At 28.4% G+C, this 14,746-nt stretch overlaps 1 protein-coding gene across 5 annotated transcripts in view; it reads left to right on the forward strand.

Moving 5' to 3' along the window:
- Positions 1-14,746, forward strand: part of LOC107173420 (PAR bZIP family member Pdp1) — a 68,254-nt gene that overhangs the window by 30,131 nt on the left and 23,377 nt on the right. For 2 of the 5 annotated variants that reach the window (XM_089220052.1, XM_015523957.2), the window contains exon 2: positions 14,147-14,203. The exons of 2 other annotated variants lie outside the window; for them this stretch is intronic. In XM_089220052.1, the coding sequence (XP_089076178.1) occupies positions 14,147-14,203 (57 nt within the window). Of the gene's footprint in view, positions 1-6,147; positions 6,276-14,146; positions 14,204-14,746 lie in introns of those variants that run through there. One more of the 5 variants, XM_089220053.1, reaches the window with a different exon arrangement.

Raw genomic sequence — 14,746 nt, forward strand, 5'->3', positions numbered from 1 at the left:
ATCAGTCCATACATTGGTTTCACTCTTCCTACATTTTACAGCAGCCCAGCATCAGGTCGTGATTAACTGTTGTAGATATTGCATTGCACATTATGACGTGTATTTAATACTGTGTACATTGTATGGTTTTACACATGGTATTATATACCTAGGTAATCGCCAACCGGATACATGCATAATTTTAAATTTATACTCCTGCGCTATGACCCGTGTGTTAAAAAATGTTCACTTTCGTAATAATTTGCGCGTCAATTTATGCAACACATAAATAACATTATTTTTACGCATTATAAAAAAACCACGAAAAAATACCGACGGCCGAACTCACGATAGGTACGTAAAGATAGTATGGCCCAGAACAATTTTCAAGGCAAACTACTAACTACCCGTGCCACATTAACTATTAAATGCGTTTTCTATTTTTATTTATTTTTTTCAATCGCACGTAAAATAATATTTTGTTCGGAATAAGACGTGTCCAGACATTGAGATATACATTTAAAAAACTAACTAATAATGTATCGTGGGACGTGGAAAGTTGTGCAGCATAAATTAGGTAGTATAAAATCAATTAATGATTTTTATACATTTTTTCAGACTTAATAGTTTTTTTCTAAATGATTTTCTATACTGGAATTTAAAAAAAAGTCAAATAACATTGAAAGTATACTTGGTAAGTATCTATATTTATATTTTATTAAATTTGAATTAAAAGTAAGAAATTTAATAACTATATTATGGTTTATAGATACATTATTATTATTGTGTGTTTTAATGTATTAATGTTATAAAACTATTATTTAAATTAATGCAATTATGCTGAATTAGTTATGATTTTTTTACTTTAAATAAGTAGATATCTACCTACTAAAAAAATGTTTCTTCAATTAGAATGAAATGTAAATATCTAACACTACGTCCTGAATTAGTTGTTGGATACTAATGTATTGTAATATAGGTATAGCTAGATATTATGTATATTTATTCATAATTAATTTTAAAAAAAAAATTTAGTATAGACGAAATAGAATATTTTTGCTTAGTATATGATAAATTACTATAAAATATAAAGTTACCAGTATAACCTAACCACACAAATCTTCAATGTGAAAATCATACTCAAGTTACAGCATATAAAGTAACAAAAGATAATTTCAACCGTTTTCAAGTAAGATTCAACTAAAAAACTTTATTCAACTAAAAAAACCTCAATTTACGTCTTCAGGAATTAATAAATGCTCAATAAGTATGATATAGGTTGTCCAGGTTGGTTTTAACATAATATATCAGTTATAAGATCTAACGGTGGTTAATAAATCATTGAACTTCACAACATATTATTTTTTCACGATTAGGTACAAAAATGTATGTACCGTCTGTCTTGTGTAGTTGTGTATAAGACACAAAAATAAATAACACTATACATATATTACTTTTATATAATACCATAGGTGTATAAAAAAACTAGCAAACGAACAGGCCTATCTATAGCTGATTAAAAACAGGTTTAACATTATACTATGATTACTAGTATAGGTAGAAAGACTATACGATACAGACAATTAAATTAAAATATTTACATAGTACATAGTAAGGTTTTAATGATCACATTACGAGAAAAAAATATAAAAATTCATTTTTGCTACAAATACAGTTATGATTGAATAAATAAATAAATTTGTCATAATATTTGGCATGAATTGGTGATGAATTGTTTGAAGTCCAATTTTGTCAACATTCGAATTTCAAAGTTCAAATTAAAAAACTGACTGGATTCGAATTTTTTTACTCGACTAACTATTCTTTTAAATAACAAATATAATAATAATGATATATTCGTGCAATGTTCGAAATTAGACCTTTTTTAAATTATATTATAAAATAAATAAACGTTTATTTGGTTTAAAATATGTTTGTTTTGTGATAAAGTTTCGTTTACTGCAGCAACAATAATGCAACATATAAGCATAAGTCTTGTAATATATCATACTGTTATTTAGTTGGATAAAAAATTAGTGTCTGCATATACATAAGTGTATGACAAATGTTTATTGCCTGCTGTATTATACGTTTGAATAATATTTCCATTGTAAAAATTATAATACATAATATACTTTGCATTCGAATTACACTCAAAGAAACGAATATTTCAATTTTATGGCATGTTAAAAATATATAACTATTACTTAAATTAAGTATTTGCGTACTTACTACTTGCATTTATCAATTTATCATTGATACTTTGATACAAGACGTGTATTCTTCGATTAACTATAATGAATGCTAACACAAGCATCATATTAATATATGATGAAAATATGAAATATAATACATGTCATGTTCATTTAGAAACCGTCCACCATTATACTATCTACTATAAGGGTATACTCATTTATTCTTATAGGTATGTTTATGAATTATGATCAAGATGTGCTGCTGAGAATATAGGTATATATATATAATATGTATATATATATATATATATATATATATATATATGTCGTAGGCATATAGTCAAATCAGGCATTTTATTAAATGCCTAGGCATATAGTCAAAGAATTTAATGTTTATGCAATTTCACTATCCGCCTAGACTTAGTTAAATGCCTAGTCATTTAATTAAATGACTAGCCATTTGACTAAATGCCTATTTCATGCCAGGCAAATAATAAAAAAACATTTTGTATTATTTAAAAAATTTAAATATATTTTCTATCAGTTATTTATTGCTATTATATATATAAAAAAAAGCTGTATATTATTTATTAATATGAAAAACACGTAGATATATGAAATAATATGTTTAATTTTGTGTTAATTATTATTTAGTATTGTTTTAAAAATGAAATCATAAATATATTCAGGTAATAAATAATAAGATGTGATAGACATAAATTATAGCACGAGTATGTTGTATAGTCTATAGACTACGAGTTCACTCAGTGGCGTAATTAGGAATTTGTCTTAGGGGGGATAAACATTTTTTTCCACACAAAATACTTAGATTTTCAAGTACAATATTTCATCAAAAATTCTTAAACTAATATTATATATGTACACAAAATGTATTAATAAATGTGCTTTAAAATTCTACACAATTTAGTACCTATACAATATTATAATAATTTCTTCAAAACGTAAATTTTGAATATATTAGAATTAAAATTTACTTTTAAATTAAATAATAATTTATAGATTTCTTGATATTAATTATATTTAATATATTTCGTCGTGATGTCAGCACGATAAAACATATTATAATTCCATAAGCTTCAATTTAATATATTATAAATATACACATTATATAGGCTCTGGGGGGGGGGATATATCCCCCTCACCACCCTTAATTACGCCCCTGAGTTCACTACTCGTACAAAAAATGTATTTTTATTAATTTAAAATTAATATTCGTAATGTTTTTAGGTCAATTCTTATTGTTTTTAAGGTCATCAAGTTCCGAGTCCCTATAAATGATAATGTATAATATTATAAAATGTAATGATACAATGCAAAGGAAATATCAATGTAGCTATTGAAGATGTTATCTTCTAAAATTTATATTTTCTTATAGTATCGATATCATTCGGGGTTATAGTGTCATTAAGTCTTCTGTCCAATCACTAAAGTATATATTATATTGACCCAATATATTATTTGATTTAAGTAGCGAATCATACATACATGTATGTTTAAATTTCTTATGACATCAAATGGCGTTATCTATATTATCGATTCAAAATGAGTTGTTTGCGTAGGTATCTGCATAATATTATAACGAGTTATGATATTTGTAATTTGTCGACCTGTAGTATATATAGGTACAAATGTATGTACGACATGTACGTACAATATCTCTACGGTAGTCCAATACTCATGATCGGGTTTTTAAATAATTTTTTTCCTCAATATCTAGTATTATATTTCTATCGTCAAGAAACCGAAATAATTTAATTAATCTGAATAATTTCAAACGTTTTAGATATGCCCGAGTTATTAAAAAAAAAACACACACATTTTGTTATAATTATGCAAAACATCGGACATCGGTGTTGGCCTATAAGTCTAATGGCTAATATAAGTTTAGATTATATTTTATGATGATTGACAATCGCACGATAAATATTATATTTGTTGGTATTAAATTTTACAGCATGGGGTAGTTAATTTAACAAAAATATGACGTTCAAACCGAAACAGTCGTAGCCCGTGGGTAGGTATATCGATACGATTAAAAAAAAAAAGAAAAAGATGCGCACCTGTCAGTTTTAATACTGTGCATATTATATATTCTTTTATTAAATATATGTACCTATATTATTTGGAAAACTGTTGAATATGACACAGCTTCAACTGCAGTCTCTTTCGTTCAGTTATGTTTATTTTAAATTATGAACGCCGAATTGATTTTTTAGTTATACATTGTATATATGTAGAATGATAACAAAACAACGAAATGTTATTAGCAGAGAGAAAAAAATTAAATAAAGAACATAATATTTCATGTTCTACGCGTATTGACGATTAAAAACAAGGCATCATCGTATAGTTATTATAAAGGTACATTACCCTCAAAGTCTGCTTGACCCGATAGCAAATAAATTATGTAGTACACTGCAATATCATATTATTATTACAAAACGGATAGAAATTTAGATTTGTTTTAACTACAGCGTGCGTCAATGTTTATTAGTTGATTATTTAATAGCTACACACACATTTGAACATCGATTTTGTAGCTCTTGTATAGTTGTTTTTTAACTCTGAAAAACTGTGCAGCTAATGTGACCGCGTTGTGAAGGCCGAGGTATCCGTAATATTGAATCTTTCTAAAAGTTGCGATGCATCTGTATGGCCGCTTATATAGCCGTATAAAGGGTGTACCATATACTATAATAATAATAATTACATATAACGTTACTACCTACATAACAATCAATAGTATTTATTGTTTTATTGTTACTACTATATTATTATTAATTAATGTATATTATATTATAGTGTGCAGCGCGAAATCGTAAAGAAAAACTCCTACGTTATGAATACTCGGTATATTACCTATAGGAAATCGTATTTTCATAAACCTTATAATTGAATTTTTAAGTTCGATATACCTAGTACCTACAGAAAGTTGTCGACAAAGAAAAGTGTGTTTATCCTTAGAATACTACGATTCACGTTGAGAGTACACGTGACGTAACGGCACAGCACGTGGGTCCCTGCACCCTGCTCTGTCATGTGGGATATACGGCCCAGGTTTTCAGTTCAATAGTTTAGTCGAGTTAGTGTGCATGCGATGGATGTATTCTGCGCGTCTTACAGACATCGGTGGATTTATTTTCGACGGCAAAAAAATAAATTACAATTATTATTATTGGCCAACGACTGCACGCAATGATATTTTCTTACGCAAGTTGCATTTAAGACCGTGGTCCGTATCGCATCGCATCGCTCTCGTATATTATACATCACATTGCAAACATTGCTCATCTCACTCGATCGAGACCCGTTTGTCCGTCGTCTCTTATGGGTTTTTGTTTTTTTTTTATTCGGTTACCAATAATAATAATTCTTCGGGCGAAATCATTAGTTTCCTATTTCTTTCAAACGCGCCTGTCTGCGATTCGTTTTATCCGATAAAAACATCCGTACGTATCGTCGTATCAATCAATATTATGATATATTATAAACACGTGTCAATAAATATAATATTTGTGTAATAAATTTATAATCTCGTCTGTGCATCGACTTTTTAAGAACGACATCGCCGACATTTTGTACACACATTGTACCGCGCACTCGAATCGGTCGGTATAGATGATAACACTATATGTGCATGGCACCAATACGCGTAATAATAATAATAACAAAATAGTTTTTGTGCCGACACAGATTATCGTCGTACCACAGTCTGAAGAAGGTGTTCTTTGAGTAATTTTTGCCCCGTTTTGTCTCGATCATCATTCGTTACTATATACTATTCGCGTTTACCATAATAACATTTTATTCTCCCCGCTCGGCCTCCTAGTCGTGCCGCCCCTGTGGGTGCCGACGTGCGTGTAGGCTTTTCGATTTATAATAATTGAACGTCATAATAACAATAATATATTCTGAACAACGCCATACGACCACCGCAGTCTGTTCCTTAATATGCACTTAAAACAATCGAAATGATTCAAAACCGTCAAGTGAAACAACAGTCACCGATGTCGAATAACCAATGGACCGTATCCAATCACGAGTACTACCCGCCAAAGACTTACCTCATACCCATACCAGGTATATGATTTTCTTATAATATAAACCATGTTTTAATAATATTAATAATATAATGCGCACAGGTATTCTTGTGTACCTATAATGTGATTTATTTTAACGTAAATAAAAATGTGTAGTTTTTTGTATTAATTGTTATCATATAGGCGTATAATTATAAATATTTTACGTGGTAAGATGGTACGAGACCAATATATATCGTCTTAAGAGGACGCTACACCCATGTTTGTTGGTTCCGTCTTACAAGTGCGTAACATAACAAATGTACGCTTAGCAGATCACGTTTAACTCCGTTAGTTTTTAAAGTTTAAGTAAATTGACGTATTGTGAAGAAACTTGATCGTAAGAACATTATCTTTGTTTGTATGTGGGTTTTTTACGATAACTCAGTTTTTAAGGGAGTTATGAGCAATTTTTAATTTACGTTTTTTTTTTTTATATATTTACGCATAACTTGCTACAAAATTGAACTATCGAAAAAAACCACATCCAAACACAGATAATGTTCTGAACATCAAGTTTCATAATAGGTCGATTCACTGTAATTTTTAAACCAACTGAGCTAAACGTGATCTGCTGTGTGTAAATTTGCAATGTTATGCACTTGTAAAACGGAGACAACAAATGGTTGTGTAGCGTCCTCCTAATAAAAGACGTAGGTATGATTGATATATTTTTATAGTTTAACAGTTCACGTTGTCTGACAGGAAACAATTTTTCACCTAAACATTTCTGTTAAGCGTTTGAATCCAAGAACTATGTTCTATGTGTTACCTACTCATTATATTTTATACCTATCTACAATATTCTACGTACCTACATAATATTATTATCTTTATTTATCAAATAACCATTATAGGCACATTGATATAAAAATAAATATGATGGTATTATGGTTGATAAATAATAATTATGCCATAATAATTGGACTATAAACGTAAAATATTATTTATTTTTTTATCAAATTAGTTAATTACTTTTTTTATAATATTATACAGCATAGTCTACAATCAGTGTTCAGTTGTATTAGTTTAGTTAATCAGTTTATTTTGTATTTTGTGAGCAACATATATTGTGAAGTTACAAATTTAAAGTTATGACTCACGTTTTCTATGAAATTAAACTTTTCAAATAACTTTGACTACTTTGTATTTTCCATACTGGTTGATTTCAATAAGTAATGTATAATCATTAATTATATTTAATAATCACTCTCCATTATATGATTTAACTATTTCGGGGATTACAGAAATTTCAATTAACAGGGATTTAGGATTTTAATCATAATAGCTATAGTTGATTTTGGGTGTCTAAATTGTGAATACTTTACCTCATGTATATATTAAATATTAAAACGTTATAAAGCGTTAATGTTAATTGAGTTTTGCATAAATATTTGTTTATAGCCTATGACTATGAGTACATTTTAATAAGTTTTAATACAACTAGGTACCTAAAATTACTATTGTTCATTAGTATAATACTATAGGTACGCACTTCATTATTTTTCACTAATTACGACTTAATAATTATAAATTATAATCCAATTATACAGACATAGCGTATGTTTAAAATAAGATTACTATTAAAAGAAGTAATGGGGTTTTTAATGACTTAGAAAAACAGTTACAGATACACTGTTTTGTTTCCATTTTAAACTTCATAGGTTTGAAATTTGAATTATTTGAATATGATTTAGGTATTTATAGTATTTAACGACGAATAAAATAATATCAAATCATACGTACCGATGAAAATATCTATGTACCTACATACATAATTTATTTATAATAAAATCCTATTGTCTAAAATTAGTTGATCATAAAATTCGCTTTTATTGATAAATTATAGGTAATGATTAATAAATTAATATTTACTCATTTAAGTTGTTTAAAATAATTTTTTTTGAAGAAAAAAGTATGGTATTGATGATTGTAAAGATCATTATTTTAACTTTTTTAATGTTATCGTTCATAAAAAAATTCGTTCTGGATTAAAATGAAAATATGTTTGCTGTAACTTATTTTTTCTATTAAATAACTTATTATGAATTTCTTTGACAAAAATTACGAAGAAATAGCTGGTATATAAGAATAAATAATGAAAAGTATTTAACTTATTAGTATATATTACACTTGAATATTTATATATCAAGAGTTAAGGTCATTAGTTTATTATTTATTTTTAAATTGATTTCTAAAAACGCAAACTTATACTAAATATCTCATCAATATATCATAAGATATTATGTTCATTATATTATTGGTAAATTGGAAAATATTAATTGGCAATAATTGATATTGCAGTATCTACTATTTTAAAGCACTTAGTTATCATACATTAACTGACTTTCTGTTTTCCATTATTAGAAATTCACTTGCGATAATAATTACATTACAATTTAAAATTTAAAAAAAAATATATATATATAATATATACATGTAGGTAAACACAAATATTGCTATTGACACACTTAATGTATTTTAATTTTTGTTATTAATTTATTTTAAGTTAGTTTTATTGTGATATTTAGATAGCTACTTATATATAAGATTTCGAGTAGAGTGATGAGTGATGAATGTATTAATTTTATGACGCTGATTGAAAATTGTTGTGGATACACGATTTATAGTTTAAAATTACTTCGATCTACAACTTTGAGGGTGGTTTCTGATATCAAATTATAATATCTAGTAAATACTTATGAAGAATCAAAATTGAACATTCCTAGAGCTGTGAAAATAACCAGATAAAAAACTTTGAAAAATCGGAACTTTCTTGCAAAAACAGTTCTGTAAAAAATCTTAATTTTCTGTGATTTAAAACATATAGAAGCCTGAAATTTTCATACCTGGTATAATTTTCATCATATTTTAAATATTTTTGAGCCTTTTATATACATTTGATTTTTTTCTATTAGCAACGATACAGTTTTTTCCGCTTGATAAAAACTTTAATTTATAATACAAGGTGTTTCGTTAGAAGTTATTAATGGAATTATAGTAATTACCTACTAAACACATTTTATTTATAGGTGCCTAACATTTTAAATTTGACGATTTAGATATTTTCACATAAAATAATGATTCTTTTTTTTAATACAAAAAATATAGTAATTATTTATATATATATTTAAAAATGTATTTTAATTTTAACTTTAAGTGTTGATATAAGTGTTAAGTATTTAGGCTCAATCAAAAAGCTTGAAAGTTTAATAAAATCTACCAAATATATATAAATAATTGGCCAATTGTTCGTTCTTGTAGCAATTTAAAAGTATTAAAAATACAATATATACATACAATTATTAATATGTGATAGACAAAATAATTCAAAATCACAATAAGGTTTCATTATCATAGTAATAGTGTTGTTAAAAATGAATTGAATGTTCAATTTTTATAACTAAAGCTTTAAAATGTAGTATAAGGTTCTCATAATTGTTCCTTGTGTAACCAAAAAATGTAAAATGTATACACACACAATTTTTTATTTAAAATTTAATTTCAAACGCAATAAGGTATTTGACGAAAAATAACGATTTTAGTTATTTTGTGGTATCTATATAAATATTATCTTTGACATACAACTTTTACGTATATTATTATTATTATTTTAGTATAATTTAAATGCACAATGAAATGTTCATAGTATAATCAGATTAATAAATGATAGTACAAGTTTGTACATAGTACATAAAAATAGTGGAGAATTATTTATGAAATTAAAATCTTCTAAAAATATAATTTCAATATTTGTTTATATCATATTATTACCTACGACCTATCTATATTTTTTAAATAACAAAAATTTGATTATTATTACAAAGATTTTTCATGGTAAATAAGTTTTCTATTTTAATCTATATACCTTATCATTTGTCTTGAAAGTGTTAATGTCGTGATTATTGGATTATTGTATAGTTCTTATTGAATAACTTTTGCCGGTTTTTTACAAACATTATCATCATCTAAAAGTAGCTGCATGTTCTCTTTAATTTACGAAGTCGTTGGCGAATTCAACCACTTTCACCGGTTTTAGTTTGAACTCATATGAAATCATTATGGTAATTAATGATATAATGTTTGTTTTGACTGTATATAATAATATGTCGCGATAAATAAATGTAGTAAAATGTTAATTAAAGTCAATCTATAGGTGTAAAATTCGTTAAACATAGAAACATTTTCATTTGTCTCACATGTTTAAGAGGTGCCGCGCAATCACCCATCAATTTTGAAATATCTGTACTGTAATTATATAGCATCACATCCACCATTATATTGTTTTATAACGGCGGTGCTTGTTAAAATTTAAAATGATAACATTTTCTTTAGTTGAAAAAAAAAATGATGCACTTTACAGTAACTGAAGTGTTAGCCCGCAATATCCAACGCAAATGTACAATTAACAAAACCATTTATTTATTCGAATGCAATTTAAAAAAAAAAATTATATTATATAGTATCAATGATATAAAATATTGTAATGATATGTCAGACAAGGTTTTGATGAAATTGGCATACTTAAATATCTTCTTATCCAAATCATACTGTACATAATAATATGTAGGTATACAATATTGCTGAGTAAATATTGAAAAAAAATTCAAAAATTATATAATGATTAAATCGAATTTTTGTTGTTTTTTTTCTGGATATATTGTATTACAGAACGTCCAGAATATAATATTATAAATTTTAAAGTAGACAGAAAAATATACAATTCGAATTATAATGTAATCAGATTTTTGCCATTTCGGATCGTATCAACAGCTATAGCTATCTATAGTTGTGTGCGGTGCGTGTGACACATTTCTGGTGACACGTGTTTCGAAAATCGTACTGTTGTAATGACGATGAGGACAAGATAATTCATAGTTTTTGAAAACCAGCTAGCAAATTGCATACCGCCTACCTTGCAAAATGTATAATAATTGTATTATACCGACGACGACGGCGATAATCCAGTCAATGGTTATGTATTATTTTCAGCGATTCTCCGAACTGATCGACATTTTTGCGTCCCTTTTGGTGCTGGGTTGGTGGTGGGGGGGGGGGGGTGTCCTCAAACGATGCGTGCATTACAGGACACGTGTTCTGTTGGGTTAGGTATATAGATATTGCTAAAGATAACCTATTATTTCCAACAAAACACAGATAATGTTCTTACCATCAAGTTTCATAGTAAATCTATTCAGTCTAATTTTTAAGCTAACTGAGTAAAACGTGAACTGCTGAACGTAAATTTTCTATGTTACGCGTTTGTAAATCTCAGATAACAACAAATACGGGTGTTGTGCCCTCATAAATCTCATCAATAATGAAATCCCGGAATAAAAATTCCTAGACGAACGAGCCCAGAAAAAAGGGCATATCCCGAGTGCGTCCCGTTTTTAATTTTTATATTTTTTATAGCCCGAGTGCGTCCTCGGTCCACAGCTGCTATAGGTATATCTATTATTAAGATAAAATAATCGAACTTTTAAGATGCCTCCATGTTTGGCGATCGATATGGTGGTTTAAGTGTAAAGCATATTTTAAATGAAAGTGGAGATAATCTTATAGAGAATAAATTAGATCATAACCACGAAAAAGACGTTCAAGACATTATAGTTAGACAAGTTATTCGTGATTCATTAAAAAGGAAAACACAGGATGAGATTTGTGGACAGCCACTTAAATTAATACATCATGAACTTAAGAAATTTAACACGGACACATTAAATAAAACCGATATGAATTGCTTTCGTAAGAGTATATATTTGGCAAGACGATCAAAACTACCAGAAAGACTATGTAATATTAAAAATGTACATGAAGTATTGGATTTGTTAGAAATCAAAACTTATGACGACGAACAATTTCTAATGGTAAACGATTAATCGCAGGTCCGACTTACTAACGCAGGACATGACCTATCAAACCAAAATGTAAAGAATAATGAAAACATATTTTGGGCTCCACGTAGGATTTTTATGATATTTTTATTTTGTAGCATGTTATGAGCATTTTAATCTACAAAATCTATTAAAATATTACATACATCCCATATAATATTCTTACCTTTAAATTTGATAAAAGCTTAGGCCAACTCGCTTTAATACTATATATATATTAGGAATAGCCAAGCGTAATTCATTTTTTTAAACTTAAAGTTTGTCAGGGTTATACTGGCCCGTTAATAAAACGGAGACAACTATCATCTGATTACGACGTCCTCTTAAGGGGGTAGTAAATTATGAAAACACGAAAACGCTCATGTCGTTACGAGATATACCTATTAACAATAATAATAAACTTCACGTTTCCATAAGTGATTGACGAGTGACGAAGGAGAAAAATTAACGTACCATCGATCGATTAGCCGAAGCCCCGCGCGTGTATGTAGGTAGGTGGTTAGGTACAAAATATAATATAATATATTATTTGGGAAAAATATAAAAACATTATGATACGTAAATGATACGCTCGTCCCTGGAGATTGGCGTGACCGGCGCCGGTCGTCATTATTATAATAATATTTAGGTCTTAGGTACGGCGGGCGCCGGCGTAGGGTCTCTGCCGGCTCGTTTTCCGCACAGAGTGCAATCCCCTCGGCGGTATTTTACTATTATTCGGTTGTTGTTTTTTTTACAATTCGTTCGTCCTCGTCCGGGACCCTAAACGAAGGAAAAGAAAGCGATTTTTTCAAGCACAACTTGCTACTAAAATCGCGATGATAGTACAAACCGTTTTAATAACCTAATGGATCGTGACACGATATATACAAAGCGGTCGGCGTCTTATAAATATGTAAAACAGACACGTATGTCATATTTATATATGTAAGCCATCGTTTTTAATATAGGTAATATAACTTGTCGTCACTGTTGTAATATTTCTGTGTATACGGAAACGTTTGGCTGGGAAAACAAAGTACTTAATACCTTGTTGTTGTTGTTGTTGTCGTTGTTGTTACCATTATTGGTACTATTTATTAGTATAAAACGTTTAACCGAAAAAGATATTTTAACATTTTTGTATAATAGTATTAATAGTAGTGAACGCGTCGTGTAATGCGTGGACAGAAATTATTTCGAAAGGGACAAATTATTCATAATGATAATAAAAAAACACGCTCGTAAATAAGAAAAAAGTAGTAATAACATTACATAATTTAAGGAATTTGTTTTTTATAATAAATGATGACAAAATGTTGAAACTTAAGTAAACAATATTATCATCGATTAAAATATTTATAATCTGTGACTATGACAATTAGGTACAATTATTATAATTACAATTACCTATTATTGCAACCATTACAATGGTAATTGCTGCATGACACAGTCGGTGTGTATTGCTGCAAGTTAGATAAATCCGACTGCAACGGATAGAGGATCACGAGTATAATAATTGTATTTTGGAAGAATTGCAATTATTATGACTATATTATTATTCCGATCCATCAGAGTAATAATGTTATTTTCACTCTTTCGGTACAAATTAATAATGTGAGAAATTACACCGACATTCTTGAAACGCATAACCGGTCAGTGGCGATCGTTCGACGTCCCCTCAAATTCGCGTGCAGCACAACCGTCTTGTATGTTCTAAGAATTAACTACCTGAAAGTATTTTAGGAGTAAATTTAATGATCAGACGTCGGCAATAATATTATGTTGTTAGACGTTTGTGGTGCACTTCGATCTTTGAAAATTATAACATTGCAATTTTGTTCTCGTTAACAGTGTATAATACTAATTAGCTTTAATGATATTATTTGTATATTATTGCTTTATTAGGTGTGTTTTATTATCACAATGATCGTTTTAATTGTAGTTATCGAATTTAAGCTGTGCATATTTATAATTTTAACACGTTTTGTTACAGGTAAGAAAACTCAATCGCTGGCCAGCGTCCCAAAAAGAGTCAACCGCAAAACTTCAGGTATTTTGTTTGCCCATAGCATAGTCATAAATCTTAACACCATAATATTATACTAACACGCACGTTAATCGTTCCTCGTTTGCGGCCGATAACACAATCTTTGGTTACGATTACCGAAAACTCCACATTGTAGACAACATTAACATCGATATTCAATAAATAATGAAACCAAGTATTGGTAACAATTATTGGATGGTCGACGCTTACTACACTTTTCTAAACGGAATATATACGTTTTACGTTTAAATAGGTAGTGATGATACATAATATATAGTCCGAGCGTGTGACTATCGCGATTGATTGAGTATACTTTCTAAAAATGAACGACAAAATATAATGTGCATAATATCTAATCAAGGATTTATATTATCCTCTTACTCGTTGACTCGTATACTTACTTAGGCTTTAAATTATTGATTTTAATTACTCGTTTTAAAAGAGAAAAAGAAAGGAAAAACGTTTAACATGTCTTAAAATTAGTTATTCATTATTTTGCAGTGTATGAACGGTCGGTATAGCACCGGTCTTAAATTCACTTCCAAA

Source organism: Diuraphis noxia, unplaced genomic scaffold (genome assembly GCF_037042655.1).
Source record: "Diuraphis noxia isolate RWA-SAM2 unplaced genomic scaffold, SU_Dnox_SAM2 contig0002, whole genome shotgun sequence".
NCBI lineage: Eukaryota > Metazoa > Arthropoda > Insecta > Hemiptera > Aphididae > Diuraphis > Diuraphis noxia.